The 17,713-nt window shown below is 40.0% G+C and overlaps 1 protein-coding gene across 1 annotated transcript in view; it reads left to right on the top strand.

Moving 5' to 3' along the window:
* FMN1 (formin 1) overlaps positions 1-17,713 on the top strand; it is a 188,643-nt gene that overhangs the window by 148,550 nt on the left and 22,380 nt on the right. Inside the window, exon 14 of the mRNA XM_084844780.1 lies at positions 14,243-14,294. Within this exon, the coding sequence (XP_084700906.1) occupies positions 14,243-14,294 (52 nt within the window). The remainder of the gene's footprint in view (positions 1-14,242; positions 14,295-17,713) is intronic.

Raw genomic sequence — 17,713 nt, 5'->3', positions numbered from 1 at the left:
GTATTTTAATTAGTGGATATTTTTAATAAGTGGTAAAAACTTAGCGAGATCATCATTTGAAGTAATCAGATGTACGTGTCACAATTCATCAATTTTTCCATCTATGGCATACATTTTGGCAAAACAGAATGGTTAAATAACCATAATTGCCACATTTTTAAAATTCCATTTGTTACAAAACATTTATTGTGACCCTGATTTTCATTGCCTCATACACAGACATTTTTCTCTTTCTTTCCATGGCCATGAATTGCAACAGCTGCAGGCAACTGGAAAATTGTTAGTAGTGCCAGGGATAGGACAAGACTGGCTGCTCTTAACAGCAATATTATGAATATTAGGATGAGATAATATTGAGACTTCCTATTCAACAGGAATGCTTATTTCCCCATGTAATTGTTGTCAGCAGTTGGAGAAAGCAACTCACTCTATATAGATATAGATATAGATATAGATATAGATATAGATATAAACATAAAATGGGCCTTCCCTTTTGAAGTAGAAGACTATGCTACTGTAATTGGTGTTTTACAAACAAATAAAAACAAAGCTGTTCTAATAATTAGTTAATCCTTCACAGTTGTGTCATGCATGCAGGGATCAAATTCATATAAGAAACTCATTTAAAGCATCTGGTTTGCAATTAATAGTTATTCTTAACCTGCAAGTAATGCTAGTGATGCTTTTCAGAACAGAAGTAATCGCAATGAATTATTCAAGTCCATTGTTACTGCAGTACACAATTCTATCCATAATAAATTGAATAGTATTTATTTCCATGGCTATTCTTTTTAAATGTAATATTCTGGCTTATTTCAGTCTAATTGCCATTCTATCAACTGCTCCACCACAAGTCCATAAGCATATTTTTAATCCACATTGAATGAAGGTTTGCTCATATACAGGGAGCTCAATTGGACATGAATATTGGACCTAAATAGTCTGTGAAGCTACAAAAGCTGGTATGTGAGATTTTAAGGCCTGGATCAGCAACTAGTTTTCTTAGAAAATGCCTTTGGGAATACAACTAAGGGGTGGAAAGCCAAGGTTGTTATCAGTTCCCCCCTCAAAGACACTTGTTGACAAATCCTATTACTACAGAGTCCAATCCCTCAACATGCCTTTTTTTGTGTCTGGATTGATATTTTATCGGGCCAGATGCTTCCAGTGATGGGTTTTTTAAGCCAATTCCCAACCCAAGCTCCAAACAACTTTCTGCATCCGTTTCCACTGCTGTTTACATGAATGGTCTTGTTCTGAATGAGAAACTGGAAAGAATGAAAGTGAATGATTATATAGAATCACCGCTCTTCAGTGGCTTTCAGGGCCTTTCATTGTATCAGCAGATGTATATTCCTGGCAAAGAGAGTGTGTCTTGAGCACATACTTGACAAGTACATATTAATTATTTGACCTGCACTTCAACATTTCTTTCAGTGATTTCAGTTACAGTTTTATTCTTTATAACCCAAGGTCATCACAGTGCAGACTTATGATTTTAACAACCTGTTCCTCAATAAGGCATTGGTCTGATCATCTGATCATCTTAGTAAATATCAGTTTATATTACTATCAATTATTAATTTCATGCAAGTTAAACATGGGTGTACTTTCAGTATCTTTTTGTATCCAAAGTGTGAGACATAAAGGAGTGCTCATAAGGGAAGAAAAAGTGCAAGGATACTTACATTATTTGTTGAATTCCTTCACTAGAAAGTTATCTCTTCCATATAGCTGTAGTCTGTGAGAGGGTTCTACCTTGAAAGGTAGCCTAAAAATCTTTTAAAATAAAATAAATAAAATGAAATAGTCTAAACTAAACAATAGCAAGCCTATCCAGCACAGACTTGACCCCCAATCTAACTAAATTCTCCAGATCAGCTTCAGATTGTTGGGTTTTTAATCTGTAAATTTTGAAAGAACTTTCTCCCAAATAAGAACCTGTTATTCTTTCAATAGGACCAGAGTTTGTGTCCTCTCTGTTGTTTTCAAATCATGAACTACACAGCAGGAGCCTTCCTAGCCACAGTGTGTGGGTGTTTTGTTTTTTATAATGTGATCTAGTAATTGGGGCGGGGGGATGGGAAGGGGGAATGACAGCATATTTGGATGAAGATAGTTCCTGTCTTTTGAATGAAATTGTAACATTTCTCACCCCCTTTTATAAATAGACTCACACATTTATTATATCGATGGCATTATACAGAACTAACAAGGGAATCATTTGTTGGTAGCCTAGTTTTATACATTAAGCTGCAATTCACAGTCTGACACTTTATTGGTATTAAACCTGCTACAAACCATTTCTAACCATGGATGGTTTCTCAGATGCTGCTTTCCCCCTTCATTCTGACTGTTAAAATGAAAAGGTGTCAAAAGGCATTCATTCTTCCGAGCAACACTTGTTTTTTTAAAAAGCGTATAATTCTTTTTTTGCTATTATTATTATTATTATTATTATATATTTTTCATTCATGCTTTTAATCTATTCATTGTGTTAGATATATATATATATAGATAGATATAGATATAGATATATGCACAAAGAAACAGATGTGCTCCATATAAAATATGCTATAAATCTTGTCTCACAACTTCTTTGGTCCAAACTCTCTGTTAGAAACTGTCAAATATCCAGTTTTCGTTGTGGTATAAAATGTTCATTTTCTGTCATGGCGCCAACCACCATATGCCAGAATAAAGTCAGTAACCAGCAATAAAAAGGCAATATAAGCACCTTTGAAATGGTACAAGGCAATTAACAGTGAGGGAAAAAGTCTATATAAAACTATGGAGAATTAATCTCAGCTTTGCCACTATCCTGCTGTGCCTTTACAACACACCTCTGCTCCCGACCACCAGAAGTGGCTTACTTTGTAAAAAGGAGAATGCCCTAATGAGGGAGGGAAAATACATGAAAATGAAAGCAGTAGCTTTTTATATCCTTTCCTCCCTTTAAGTGTTCTAAAAAACCCTTAGTTTGAATATGTTTTGATTGGTGAGGCTGCTGTACATCTCGCATGCCTAGATTTTTACCTGGTCATTGAAACCAATCTTCACACAGCTCAATGCTGAGAAATAAACTCAGCTTCATAAATCATTGTTAGCATCCCACAGGAGGAAGTAATGTGGTGGTTTTTATCTTCTAAACCATTTCAAGCTGCCACTTTCATAACCTTTTGTAAAATTAGGTTCATTCTACCCCTACACTCACAGACAGCTACCCATTCTTTACAAATCAAGGCTGGTATGTTATCCAATTTACTTGTTAGTTGGGTATTTACAACAGTCTTGCATTTTAGAGAAGACCTGTTTCCTATTCTTATTGACCATCACTCATCATACTTTTGAAAATATTACCTCTTGCTAATAATGTGTTGATCTTTATATTTTTGCCCTAATTCGTACAGTAGAAGACTATAGCTATATTAATTCTGCCTGGTTTATTTTCCAAATGCAGAACATATTGGTGTAAAACTTACTCTGTTTAAAAAGGATTAAAACTAATTTTCCAGTTTCCTAAACTGTTTGGGTATGTTTAGTGATCTTAGAAAGATTAATCAACAATGTTCTATTTGGAATACAAGCAAATGGAAAGCAGACGTTTCTGTTATGCTAAGTAATAATGTGTTTTAAAAGTTATTATCTGTAACCAGAAAGGGGGTAGGGCAGGAGGAATGACTGATTAATGTAATTGTAAATTCATGTTAACCATACAGTTTTAACTCACTTGCATGAGAATCATATTTGCAAAATTTGATTTTTGTAGTGGCTATTTAGAAAAATCCTGAATTTTGAGGCATGCAGTATCTGCTGCTAGACCATGTTTAGTAGTGTGTTACTAATGAAGATATTAATTGAAAACAAAATTTAAAATATCTTTCATCTTCTGAGCATAAGCTTCCCTTAAGTAAAAGAATCGCCTGTTCAAAAGCTTCTCTTTATTTGGAAGATTGCTGTTTATATTCAAAGATATCTTTTGGAGGGTGGGGGGAGATAGCTGTTTATATTCAAAGATATCCAAGAAAAAAAGAAAGAAAAATGGATATATAATATTGGGTTTAGCTGGCTTCACTGTCATGATAGTCTAGTAAACTAACCTTCAACACTATTTTGACACATTTATAGGCAACATTATCCATTTTTAAACAAAGCATAATTTCTAAGTTTCCTTGTATCACCTCTGATAATAAACAGTTGAATTTCTTCTGTGGGTGGAATGTATAAATATAATCAGTATTTTTCTGTTACTGTTCAGAATACTTGAGCTTTTTATGCTGTGCTTCATGTATCATGTACTTGAAAAATGTTAAGACTTTCCAAAATCCCTCCAGTGTAGGCACACGTAATATTGTACCCTTTACAACCCCCAAAATATGTATACGCTACTTACATAGACAACTAGTTATTTCACATACGTTTGTTAAACAAAACAAATCAACACTGGTTTAAAAACAGATTATATGTCATTACTGTACATCGAAAACATTGCATTATAGGCACTGGGTTGTATCCAGATATATATTCACAGAAGAGTTGTAACAATGGTGCAGTTCCACAGAAATGTTACACAAGTAGTAAGTAGTGCAACATGCACAGATTGAAATCTGGTCTTAAAGTAAGAGTGCACAATATGTTCTGCAACATTCCACAAGAGCCTATTGCTCACAGAACCCAGTATTCTAGATCAGGATCTTAGCATTAGTGGAATGACATTTCACAAAGCGTGGGGGGGTGAGGAGGTCATTGTGCTTGTGCAATATCCCTTCCACTCACATAGGAAGGAATCTGGATGCACCACACAGTACTTTAAAAATATTTTCCTTATTTTCCCTAACCCTAAGAGATGCTCTGGGTGTTACAGCACGAAGGAGGAGTGGAAGTCCAAGTGACTTGTGTTTCTTGGTTTTGTGACTTCGGTACATTTTAAGCAGGGAGTCTCACGTCACACCTGTGATGCGATGTGTGTACAGCCTATGTGTCTTGCCACTGAGTTCCTACTTTAGATGTTTCATAAGCCATGTGAAACAGGACATGGGAGGACAAAACTAGGCATGACATTCATTTTGTGTAAGCAAATAACATACAGTTTAAAGAAATTTAACGAGCTAGTACAGCGGACCAAGAAGGATCAAGACTATGATACCTGGAGAGGGGGCAGGTTAACCCTTCTCCCCTCCCTATGTATGGTGGTCCTGATCCTGCTAAACATCAGATCAGTACATAGTAAATTCTTTGCCAGCCAGGATTTGGCCTTGCATTAGTGAGTAAAACTGGCATATATAGCAGACCTAGCTGAATAAGGCTGGAGGAGGAATCTGTCCCAGCTTTGTCCACCAGATTTCTGGTGTAGCAGTGGCAGGCAAATCTATGCGATTCCAGGAGTTGGGGAGATGAAGTTGCCGTAGTCTACATGATTCTATCTTCCTGTCCAGGTGCCTTGTTTGGCAATCATCTGATTTTGAGTGTATGTACCTAAAAGTGGGTTTTCCAGAACAGAACAAGGATTCTGTTGGGGATCCACCCAAACAGTCTCCCTACCTCAGCGAGATGTTGCTGAAGTTATCCAGCCCAACTGGTATCTGGTCCAATACATCTTGCAAGTTGTATCTTCAGTTTGATGTTTTTGGCTGGACATGAGAGTGATCTGTGGATAGGGGAGGTCAGGGCAATTTTCTTGACATGGGCATTGAGCAGGGGGTTGGTCTTATAGACCCCTTCCAACCCTACTATTCTATAGTTCTGTGATTCTATGACAGATCAGTAGCTGATAAGGGTTATATGTATTGGGGCTTTCTAGCATCGACAGGGATGGAGGACTTCTAAGAATGGCCACCTATGGATCTGGATGGATTCCTGATGGCTCTGGGGGATTTTCCTGTTGTTAGGACTGGTGGTTCTGGTGAAGCTCTGGTTGACCTCTGGAACAGGGAAATAACTCTGATGGTCAAGATGATTGCTCCTAAATGCCCTCTCCCACTTGTAACAACCCTACCAGCTCCCTGGTTTTTGGTGTAGTTGAGGGTGATGAACTACTCTAGAGCAGTAGTGGAGGAAGTACTTGGGGATTTTTTTAAAGTGCAGTCAAACACAGACTAGAACCTATCTTAGGGATACACAGTGGCAATGATGGTGGCATAAAGATCTTACTTTTCCAGCACTATTGCATACTCACAGTGTCGGCCGGCAGAGCTGTTCTGAGTGGTGAGCAGCCCATTACATTTTGGCCCTTGTGGAGGGGAGGAGGAACCTTCATAGGCCTGTTGGGACCAGTTTACAAAATGCTTTGCAGATAAAACTCAGATCTGCTCAGTTTTGGATTCTACTTTGATTGTCAGCTCTGTGGATGAGCACCTGCTTGTGCTGTTATTACAGCTACTTATCTGCTCAGGCAGCTGAAGATATGGACAGGATTCTTGGAGGTGCAAGACTGCATTCTTTGGCTTGGCCCACCTTGGCTCTTTATTGTGGCCTGGGAGGAATGGCTAATTGACTGAAGAGGCTTATAAATGGTTCTTTAATAGAGAGCATAATACCACTAGTTTTTAAGGAAGCTGTGGCAAGACCTTTATCGAAGGAACCCTCTCTGGATGCTGCCATCTTGGTTAACTATTAGCCAGTGAGAAATATATTATTCTTGGGCAAGGTAATAGTGGAGGCCCAGCTCATGGCATTCCTGGATGAGACTAAGTATCTTCATCTGTTTCAATCTGGCTTCTGATTTGGTTTTGTGACTAAGACTGCTTTGGTTGCCCTGATAAATGAACTAGACAGAGGCTGGGTGTCTCTGTTGCTTCTGCTGGATCTCTTGGTGGCTTGTGAACTTATCTTTGCTCCTAGATGTTTAGGTGGTGGCAATGGCTAGGAGTGCTTTTGTACAGTTTTGGCTTGTTCTGGAGAAGGCATATCTCTGTCACACTTTCCGTGGTCATATCTGGGTTGGATTACTCCAGATCTAGTGTCTGCCCTCAGCATGGTGAGGATAGTGCTGGAGCCATAATATTTTGAGGGCCCATTGCCAGTCACTGGGAAACCTCCCCCCCCCCCAATGGTTGGTGTAAGATTTCTGGGTCTAAAGCATGTGAGAGGAATGAGGACTAATGTAAAATATAACTTTATTTTAGAGAGCCTCTAAGAAGCTCTCATACAACAACCTACAGGCCTCTGGGATTGCCCAGGTCATGTGACTTTAGGGCAAGTCCTCAAATTACCAACTCCATAATACTAAGGAGTGTCACTAAATTATAAACTCTATCATTACAACTTCCCCTTTAATTATTAAATGATAACAAAATAAAATAATTACTATAATGCATATGTATTATATATTACATATTGATATGTACACATATTACATAGTACATAGCACATATTAATATGTACACATCTTACTGTGTAAACTGTGTTATCCATGAAAAAATAAGTATCCTTACGAATTAATTACACTACCATATTAACATACCTCTATAAGTCATTCTGGAAGTTCTATCTTCCTGGTATAATGCTTCAGTGTTTGTTCATCATGGGTATCTAGTGGGCCTTGCTGTTGATGATCAGAGTCTTCTTGAGAAGTTATCTGAGAAGTTATCTGTTGGTTGATTGCAGCTGGAATCAGTACGGCCTCACACATCTGAGGAACATCCTGGGACAACGCAATAAGTTTCCATTATCCCTTTGTATTACATAAGACCTTGGATATGGCTGTTCTACAACTATGCCCTTTTGGTACCAAGTACTAGTAGAATAATTTCTCACACAAACCTTGTCTCCTGATTTAAGTTCTGGAAGGGCACAGAGTGTCTTGTCAAGTAATATTTTGTTTCAGCTTATGAATTTCCATCATCCTCCTGGGACTGTCATTTCATTGGTATTAAACTGTTGTAAATCATCAGTTATAGGCAAATTATAACTTCCCATTAAGAGCTGAGCAGGGGACCAACCATTCTCCAGTGGAGTGCTCCTGTATATCAACAGAGACTTGTACAAATCACCACCACTATCAAAGGCTTTCTTCATCAGATTTTTCACAGTCTGGATAGACTTTTCTACAAGTCCATTTGACTGAGGAAAGTTAGGGCTAGATGTGGTGTGCTGAAAATCCCAGACTTTGGGAAACTGCTTGAATGAATTCAGCCCATGAGATCTGTGGGCCATTGTCACTGAAGACTTAATCTGGAATACCATGCCTGGCAAAGTTCTCTGTCAGGCTGGCAATCACTGATTTATTGCTGGTACTTTGCAGTGTGCATATTTCTGGATAGAGGGAGTAATAGTCAGTGACTATTAAGTAATCCTTGGAATGCTATGTGAATAAGTCAGTTTCTACCTTCTGGTAGGCCCTTTGGAGAACTGAAGGCGGAATCAGAGGCACTGGTTGTTGATGTGACTTGTATTTTAAACATGTGAAACAACTTTCTACCATAGCTACTATATGCTGATTAATCCTAGGTCAATACATCAACTTCCATGCTCATTTCTCAATATCAAGATGACCCTCATGGACTTTTTGCAGCATTTCTCTATGGAGGCTCCAAAATCACTATTTTGCTCCCCTTGAAGATCAGCCCATCTATCACCATGAGTTCATATTCACAATTCCAGTAGTCTCTGATATTCAGATCACAACTGTCCTTTGTCTCAGGCCAACCACTAGTCACTGCTTGTTTCAGGACCTACAGTGAAGGGTCAATATCAGTTTCCTCTTTGATTTGTTGCAGTTCTTTATTTGACACTGGGACGGATGTGATAAGCATGTCCACATAAGCTTGCATTTCTGTCTCCAAAGTATTTCCCACTACTGTAGTGGGTGGAATAGCTCTTGAAAGTGCATCTGCAGTGGACAGAAGTTTGCCTGGTGTGTTGATCACAGCCAAGTCATATCTCTGTAGTTTGATCATCATTCATTAGATCCATAGTCTATAGTCATTCAGTGGTTTGTTGAACAAACCTATGAGGGGCTAATGATCTGTTCTTTCCACAGCCACTGTCTGTCCATAAATATATTGAGTAAATCTTTCACAAGCATACAATATACTAAGCAGCTCTTTCTCAATCTGTGCATATCCAGTTTCTGCATCAGTGAGAGATTTGGACACATATGCCTACGGATGTACGAAACTCCCCTTACCTGGCTCCACCGGGTTCCGCTGCAGGGGGGAGGCGCTCGGTCCCTCCCCCTGGAATCCTGGCCGGCCGGCTCCGCTCTGTGGGGATTCCGCGGAGCCGCCAGCCGGCTCCACCATCAGCCGCACATCCAGCCGCTGGCTAGCAGGGACGCAAATGGCGGCGGCCGTAGCCACCACCGTTTGCATCCCTGTAGTCAGCCGTGATAGGCTACGTAAAGACTTGCGTAGCCTATCACTTCTGGCTTTAAAAAAACAAAACAAAAATGCACGTACACAAATGGCGGCGGCTACGGCCGCCACCATTTGCATTCCTTATTTTTGGCCGTCTTAGTCTACGTAAATATTTACGTAGACTAAGACGGCCAAAAATAAGTAACACAAATGGTGGCGGCCATAGCCACCGCCATTTGCGTATGCAGTTTGTTTGTTTGTTTTAAGCCAGATGTGATAGGCTACGTAAGTCTTTACGTAGCCTATCACGTCTTGTAAAAAAAAAACCCCGACAAGACTGCAAATGGCGGCGGTGGCAGCCGGTCAGAAGACCAGCCGCCACCTGGAAGATCCGCCCCAGGTAAGTCTCGTCCCGGGGGGGGATCTGCGGGGGGGCAGGCCGTTCTGCCACAGATTTCGGGGGGCCGAATGCACTGGCATTCGGCCTCACCAAGATCCGTGGCGGAATTCTCTGCCATCCCTACATATGCCACTGGTTGCCAACAGTCATCACATTTTTGTAAGAGCACAGCACCCAAGCCAGACTGGCTGGTTTGTTAGGTGTTGCCTTAGGTGTTTGTTAGGTGTTCCCAGGAGGCCTCCTATTATGCATCCCAGCACCATTCATTTTTCTGTCCAGGAAGCCTCCAAAGTGGCTATGGACAAATTAGGGATAAATTCACCATCCCCCAAAATTGCTGAACATCCTTTCTTTGCTTGTGGACATGGCATCATGTTTATAGCCATTATTTCCTTCATGTCAGGTTTCACACCTTCAGCAGAAATAATGTCTCCCACAAATTTCAGCTCTGTAACACCGAAAACACATTTCTCTCTATTCAGTTTCAGGTTTGGAGTTCTAGTAGCATTCAAGACTTGCTGAAGTCGTTGATCATGCTCTTCTTTAGTTGAGCCCCAAATTATGATGCCATCCATGGAGGTGTCCACCCACTGATGTGTTCACAGAGCATATGTATGATTTTATGATAGACTTCAGGGGCAGACGCAATACCAAACAACAGGCACAAAAATGTCTAAGTTGAGTATTGAATGTACGCGATTCCAAGCTTCCCTCTGTTAACTTCAATTACCAGAACCCTGAAGAAGCATCTAGTTTCCAAAAACAGCATGCATCTGCAAATTGAGCCATTGCTCTCCTTTCTGTTTGGCAGTTGGAAGTGCTTTCTTCTGATTGCCTTGTTGAGGTCCCTTGGATCTAAACATATGCGTAACTGACCATTGGGTTTTTCCACGAATACCTATGAGCTTAGCCAGCCAGTTGGTTCATCTTTTAATTACGTGTAAGCCAGTCATCCTGCCTAGCTCAGTTTGTAGTTTATCCTAAAGAGCAAATGGCACTTTCCTGCATGGGTGACTAACTGAAGGCACCCCCTTATTAACCTGGATTGAATGTTTATCTGGCAAACAGCCCAGAACTACAAACAAATTCTTGTATTCCTCTATGAGTGATGCATACCCTTGGTCAGTATGGTCCTGCAAAGGTGTTTTACCAGATTTAACTTTTCACAGCCTGCTAGACCCAGGATGGGTGTCAGATTCTTGGGTACAATACAGAACAGAATTTTGAATATGGCATTTTTGTACCTGACACTAGTAATACATCTCCCCAGTACTGGGATATTTGTACCATAATAACCCATCACTTTGATATTTGTTGGTCCCAGTTTTGGCCTTTTTAGCAGACTTTTATAACCCTTTTCAGATAAAATATTAAAGTGAGCACCAGTGTCCAATTCAAATGGGATAAATGTCTCATTCATCTGCACTGAGAAGATCCAGTCCCTTTCACCAGTCTTTTTTTGCTTCTGCTTTATCAATATAAAAACCCTGAACTAAAGTATCATCAACAGTGTGCACCTGAATTTTTTGTGCTTTGACTTAGCAACACCTTGCAAAATGATTATGCTTCCCACAGCTAAAACAGAGTTTCCCAAATGTACAACACAGTTTAGACCATGCTGCATTCCATAATTTTTGCATTCTTGTCTCTTTTGTATTCCTCCTCTTACAGCTGCTTGGGAAGAATGTATTTCCACTTGAAACTGACTTTCTTACACTGTGTTCCTTCACATTCAGAGAATGGAGAACACCTTCAGCTGTGCTTTCACAGCTTCTGAGGCCCTGCAGATCTGAAGAGCTTTGTCCAGGGACAAAGCTCCTTCATGTAGGAGCTGCTCTCTAAGGACATTATCTCTGATACCACAGATAATTCTATCCCTGATCAGAGACTCTTTCAAGTCACCAAAACCACAATTCTTAATTCTTAATTCTGTTGCATATTGATCCATTGTTTGATCTGCTTTTTGCATGCATGTAAAATCTTTTTTCTTTCAAAAGTTTCATTCTTTTTACACATGCAGTATTCTTCAAACTTATCAAGAATTAATTTCAGTTCCATATTTTCTCCTTCAGCTAGCCCAAAGTTATTATAAATGTCCAGAGCCTCCTCCCCCATCACATGAAGGAAAATGGAGGATTTGATCTTACCAGGTTTTTCTTCTGCCCCTATTGCTGTCAGGTAGAGTTCAAATCTTTGTCTAAACCTTGTCAAGTTATCTGCCTGGAAGCGGCCACTGAGAAGGCCCTCTTGAAAGAAGGACCTCTCCCAAAGATCTTAAGACCTGGGCAGGCTTATATGGGTTTACTGGTTATTTTGAAAGTTTAAGATAGATTTTCAGTCCTGTTAAGAAAATGGACAGATCCAAAATATGGAAAAAACCTTTGTTTTTAGAAATAAAGCAGAAAGGCGGGGGTATAAATGCCTAAGCAACAAAAACCTGCTTGAGCCATAAGGATACACGATGACTATTAATAATCTTTATCAAGATAATAGAATGAAAATTTGCTTTATCTACGTGTATCTACCTAAATTATATCAGTTTAAATATGGTGGGCTGGATCTGGAGATTGAGAGGTAGAGCTCCACTTGCAATATGGAGCTTTTCTGGCTCCTCCCCACAACTATAGCCCACTGCCCCCCCCCAAAGCCACTCCTGATGGTCAAGGGGCCCTCTGGAATGGTGTGTGATGGGGAAGAGGGGTTATACTGGGATAGGGAAATTGGGAGAATTCAGCAGGGCTGCCTTGTGCAAGCATAAGCTTTTCAGCTTTGGATCCAAACCTATCTTATTTGTGGTCTACAGAGTTTATTTTCTGTTTTAATTAGGGTTTCATAAAAGTGTTTTCATCAACTTGTATATTTAAAAGGATTCTTGCATGCCTACAAGAGTTCGAGTGTGCACCTGGAGCTTACAAGCATGCAATGGCTTCACAGTTGAGCCATGTGTGCCATGCTAGGCATGCACAGAACTGCTTCCCTCCTTTGAAGGGAATATCTCATTTCAAAGGGTGCAATTCAGATCTATTGATGTTAATGGGAGTTTATGCATTTATTTCAGTAGGACGGGAAAAGATTCAATTAATTTGTTAAGTCTGTAAGGTGCCACCCATCTCTGCTGTTTTTGTTACAACAGATTAACATGGCTAATATGGAATTCATATTCAGTAGTTTCTTATCTAGACGTAGCATTATTAGTATTATCAATGCAAACATAGTTTTTCCTCTTAAAATCTTTTTGGTGTGTCTTTCATTTTGTGTGGTGGCTACATAATTGTCACTAATGTAAAATGAACAAAATTCCTTTTTTTGACAGGAGCTCCCACTTTGATTCACTAATATTTCTCTAAGTTGTGTTAATAACATATCCCATGTAAAAAAAATGCCTTCTATGTCTTCCTCTAGCCCCCTCCCCTCTGCTCTGGAGGATATGTTATGTTAAAAGTTCCAGAAGAGATTTCCCAGAGTGTGTGTTTTTGGCTAGAATGGATAAGAGAGCAGAACTTTCTCTCCTGGTCGGATGCCAGACTGTCTGGAGAGATGGGTTATGTCCCTTGTCAGGAACTGATGGATCTTTGTATGATACCTCTGGTCCTGGGAAATATCTCTGTTGCATCACCATATTTGTCCTTCCTAGCATGAGAAGAGCAGCATCTTGAAATTCCATTGGGAACCATAGTTTTGGCCTTTTAAAACCACCCCACATTGTGCTTACAGTGGAAAATAACTGTCTTTCTTTCCAAGATTCCCAAAGATTTGGAAAACAGCTAAGACCTTAAATTCAGGTTCTACACTTCTTACAGGAACAAATGGTTCTATGCTTCTTAAAGGAACTGGAATGCTGGGGTTTAGGGAAAAAGCGGAGCATCTATAATGAAGGGAACACCCAGATGCTGGTTTGGAAATGGGGCAGACATGCATGGTAATTAAGCAGCAATGACTCCATGCTAATACTTACCTATCCTCCTGTTCACATCACATATAGCAACACGTGTGGGACGAGCATTCAGTCCACACAGCAGGAAACCATGATGAGCTTGCAAGAAGGTACCTGTTTTGCTGTCTTTCTGTGCTGTTTTTTTCAGCATGAAATTGCTAAATAGAGAGCAGGGAAATAGACAATCATGCATGTCCTCACTGTATATGAGATGTTTTTGTAACACAACTGGAATAATAGTTTTCTGTTTCCTAGAAAGCACCCTTCTCACAAGTATGAGAGTTGCATGTGCTTCCAGTTGAATCTAGAGTTCATGGAATGTTTACACAAGCATTTCTTAGGTGATGTTTTATCCCAATTCCACTGGGCTCCATCATCCCAGCACATTTTCAGGACACTGATCTGGAGTGAGAGTACCAGCTCTTCTTCCTCTAGTAACTGCAAGCTCTGCACAATTGCACAGTGTACATTTCACATTGTAATACACAAAATAGCCCACTAAAATAGCCCACTTCAGAATGAGAAATTTAAAATGTAAAAAAATGCATACTTGAAATGCAAATGTATAATCTGATCTCTAAAATAAATTTTTAAAATGTTGTTTATTTGAAGCTGTAGAAGAACATAAGACGGAGGAGAGCCATTTAGAGAATGTACAGAATGGGTAAGCTTTCCTGTTTCATTAACATTGTGTGTTATATTTATGAAAAGATCCTGTTTTGTCTTTAAATGTATTTAAATACGTTAATTGTTGTTAAATACAGTAGGATTCTTTATTTCGTATACATACTCATGCTTTCAACATTTTCATACAGTTATCTTGGACTTCCATAAACAGGCTTTCAAATGGAGGCTCCCTAAACCAAACAGCTCATTATGTAGTAAAACTGTTCAGAGTGTTCTACTTCAGACTCCAGAAATGGAGGTGGTGGTGCATGTTTGATTAAAAATATAATCACACACACAAAAAGCTAGGATGTTAGGGAGATAGCTATTTCTCTTTGACAACTATCTTTCTGTGTGCGGGGAGTGGGGTGTTTATGTTTTTTTAACAGAGTGGAGCATTCAGTCGTGCAATCACTCACCTGCGCTCTGAAGTGGTATGGTCTAGGAACCATTTTACCACACGATGAGCAGCTTGTTTCTGCAAAAGGGCATCTTGAGTAAATGTTGTAGTCTCATTTTAGACTCAAAATCCAAGGTCTATCAAGGAGCCTGTTGAAGTTGCAAAGTTAGGCATGTGCCGTATTGTTTTTACATCTAATTTAAAAATGAAAATATCTTGGTTCCAGTGAACTACTTAGACATGCCCAGTGGAATTTATTTTGACTTTGAATAGATGACCACCATGCCATATCCCAAATGGATTTTGAAGCTCTCTTCATATTCAAAAGTGATTTTCTTGGAATGCTGCAGTTTAAGAAGCATAACCCCCAACCCCCATTGGTTCTTTGGATACCAGCAGATAAAACTTAACTGCTATTAAGTTATAGAATGTCAGCTTTTTTATTCAAACCTCTGTTCTTCTTCACTGATGCATGTGCTCGGACTTCAGTTATATAGATAATAAGATATTTTAACATTATACTTTTACAGTTCTCAATATTCTTGAGAAACACTCTTTAATATATTTCAAGAATGCTTTAGCCTATAGTGGAACAGGTAATTTTCAGTGCTGTTAATAACACCACCTGATTGTAGCTGCTGTTATTAATTTACTAAGACCCTGAGACAGAATCAGTGCTATCTCCTGGTTTGAGTGGCCTTTGGGCAAGATGCCTTCAATAATTTAGAAATGAATGAAGTGGCTATCTGATCTAGTAGTTTGGGCATTATAGAGGATCTGAAGTGGAAACCGAGAAGCATAGCTGTCTTTAGAACAGAGATTGTCATAAATACATAGTGTGTGTGTATGTGTGTGTATGTAGGTAGATGTATGTGCATATGTTCATATATATATGTGGGTGCATGAATACACACACATGTAATTTTTCTAAAAATATATTCAAAGTTACAATGACTACTTAAAAATAGAAACCAAACCTAGGATAAAATAGCGCCACAATAAAATAAAACAAAATCACAAAAATAACATAGAAAACACAAATAAGAGTAACAATAGAGCCAGCCTAAGAACATATTTAAAATGTAACATAAATTTATCATAAAATACAGCCATTAAAGAATTACATAGCTGGGAATGCCAACTGAAATAAAAAGGTCTCAAGATGACAATGAAAGTGAAGGAGGAGAAGGGCTGAATGAACCTCTCTTGGAAGCAAGTTTTATACAATATACAGGATCTAGGACATAACTGCATCTGGGGCTTCCAAGTATTGGAAATTCAAGTAATAAGAATAATTCAGTAGAATTCTGCTAAATAACAGTTGCATGAAAACCAGAACCTTTCTAAAATGTCTCCTACCCCGGCAGATCTGCACATACGTTCATACTGACTGGGTTCAGATGACACGATAACCCACAATGGGTTAAATAAGCCATCATGGCTTATTTAACCCATCATTGCTTATTGTGTCATCTGTCAGGCATTTTAAAATCCACAATGGCTTATTTGGCCAAAATAAGCCACTCTGATAACCCACAGTCTGCAGTAAGGGTTATTTAACCCACCATGGGTTATCGTGTCATCTGGTGCTCAGTGTGGCTTATTCTGATCACAGAGTTGGCTGGCAAGAGCAGCCAAAACTGCTTCAGCGGCGCAGCCACTCTGCTCCAGCCTGTAGAGCCCTTTTTCTGAGATCTGACAAGCAGCCCAGGGACAACCACAACCAATCAAGCACAGCCTTCCCTGATACTGCGCTACAGTTTTAAAATCACAGCTTTCCCCGAGTACAATGACAGCCTTGCACTATCACGCTACCCCACTACAGTGAAGTTACACAATGACAGGCTTCCCTGATCGCTACTTTGAGACTGTGCAACTTGGGAAATAGGGGGAAATAGGGGAATAGGGAAAGAACTGCTCACTTTTCCATGAAGAAGCACAATCTCAGTTATCCACTATAGCATCTAGAGGCTCTTCATGAAGGCACCCCATCTGTGCAATTTTGCCCCATTCCAGCAAACTGTCAGAGAGTTACAGCTTCCACCCCCCTTTTTCCTTCTCTGGTCACTTTTCCATGAAGAAGCAAAATGGCTATGAGGGGGGGATGCGCAATTTCACTTTACACTGAAGCGCTATAGCATACAGAAGCAGCTCTGCCAGCAGTGGGTGTGTGTGAAATGCACAATTCCAGTGTATTGCTCAAGTGCTATAGTGCTTTAGCGATTTTGAGACAATAAAGGCTTCACACCAGCAATGGGTATCGGGCAGCAGCTTTTATGCAATTTCGCTTTATAGCTGAAGCGCTATAGCGAACAGAAATGGCTCTGCCAACAATGTGCGGGAGCAGGGGTGAAATGCACAACTCCACTTCATTGTTGTCCATTTTGGATAAAGGCATCTATGCGAGGAATGGCCATGCAGGGAAATGCGCAATTGAGGTTATGTCCCAATCCTGCAAAACCCCAAGAGGTTATTTGTGCCACCCCCTTTTTGTTGCCCCAGGATTTTCCCTCCTCTGGGGTAATTGCATAGGGTTTTGATGGTGCATCAGGTGCCTCCTGACTAAGAGAGGCTGTGTGTGAAGTTTGGTCCCGATCCTGCAAACCTCTAAGGTTTTATAACTGCCACGCCCTTTTTGGCACACACAGGATTTCCAGTCCTTTGTGAGTAGTCATGCAGGGTTTTGATGGTGCATTGGGTGCCTCCCAACTATGGGAGGCTGTATGTGACGTTTGGTCCTGATCCTGCAAATTTCCATCACTTTAAAGCCACCACCCCCCTTGCCAGGGTGATGCTGAAAGTGCTGAGTTAAGCCCCTGTACTTCACCTAACTCCTCTCCCTTCTCATGGGGATGTTGTGGAAGGTTAAAACAGGCTGCTGAGATGTTGTCAATGAGTGAAACAGCCACTGTTCAGGAGGGAGGACTGCAGCAGAACAAGGGGTGGGTGGGGAATGGGTCAGATAAGGCACAGTAGTTTAATAAGCTATGCACAGTGGCTTATTAGCTCGGTCATGT

Source organism: Heloderma suspectum, chromosome 1 (genome assembly GCF_057233095.1).
Source record: "Heloderma suspectum isolate Gila_16-S chromosome 1, 16-S_ref, whole genome shotgun sequence".
Lineage (NCBI taxonomy): Eukaryota > Metazoa > Chordata > Lepidosauria > Squamata > Helodermatidae > Heloderma > Heloderma suspectum.
This window is presented reverse-complemented; position numbering and strand designations above follow the sequence as displayed.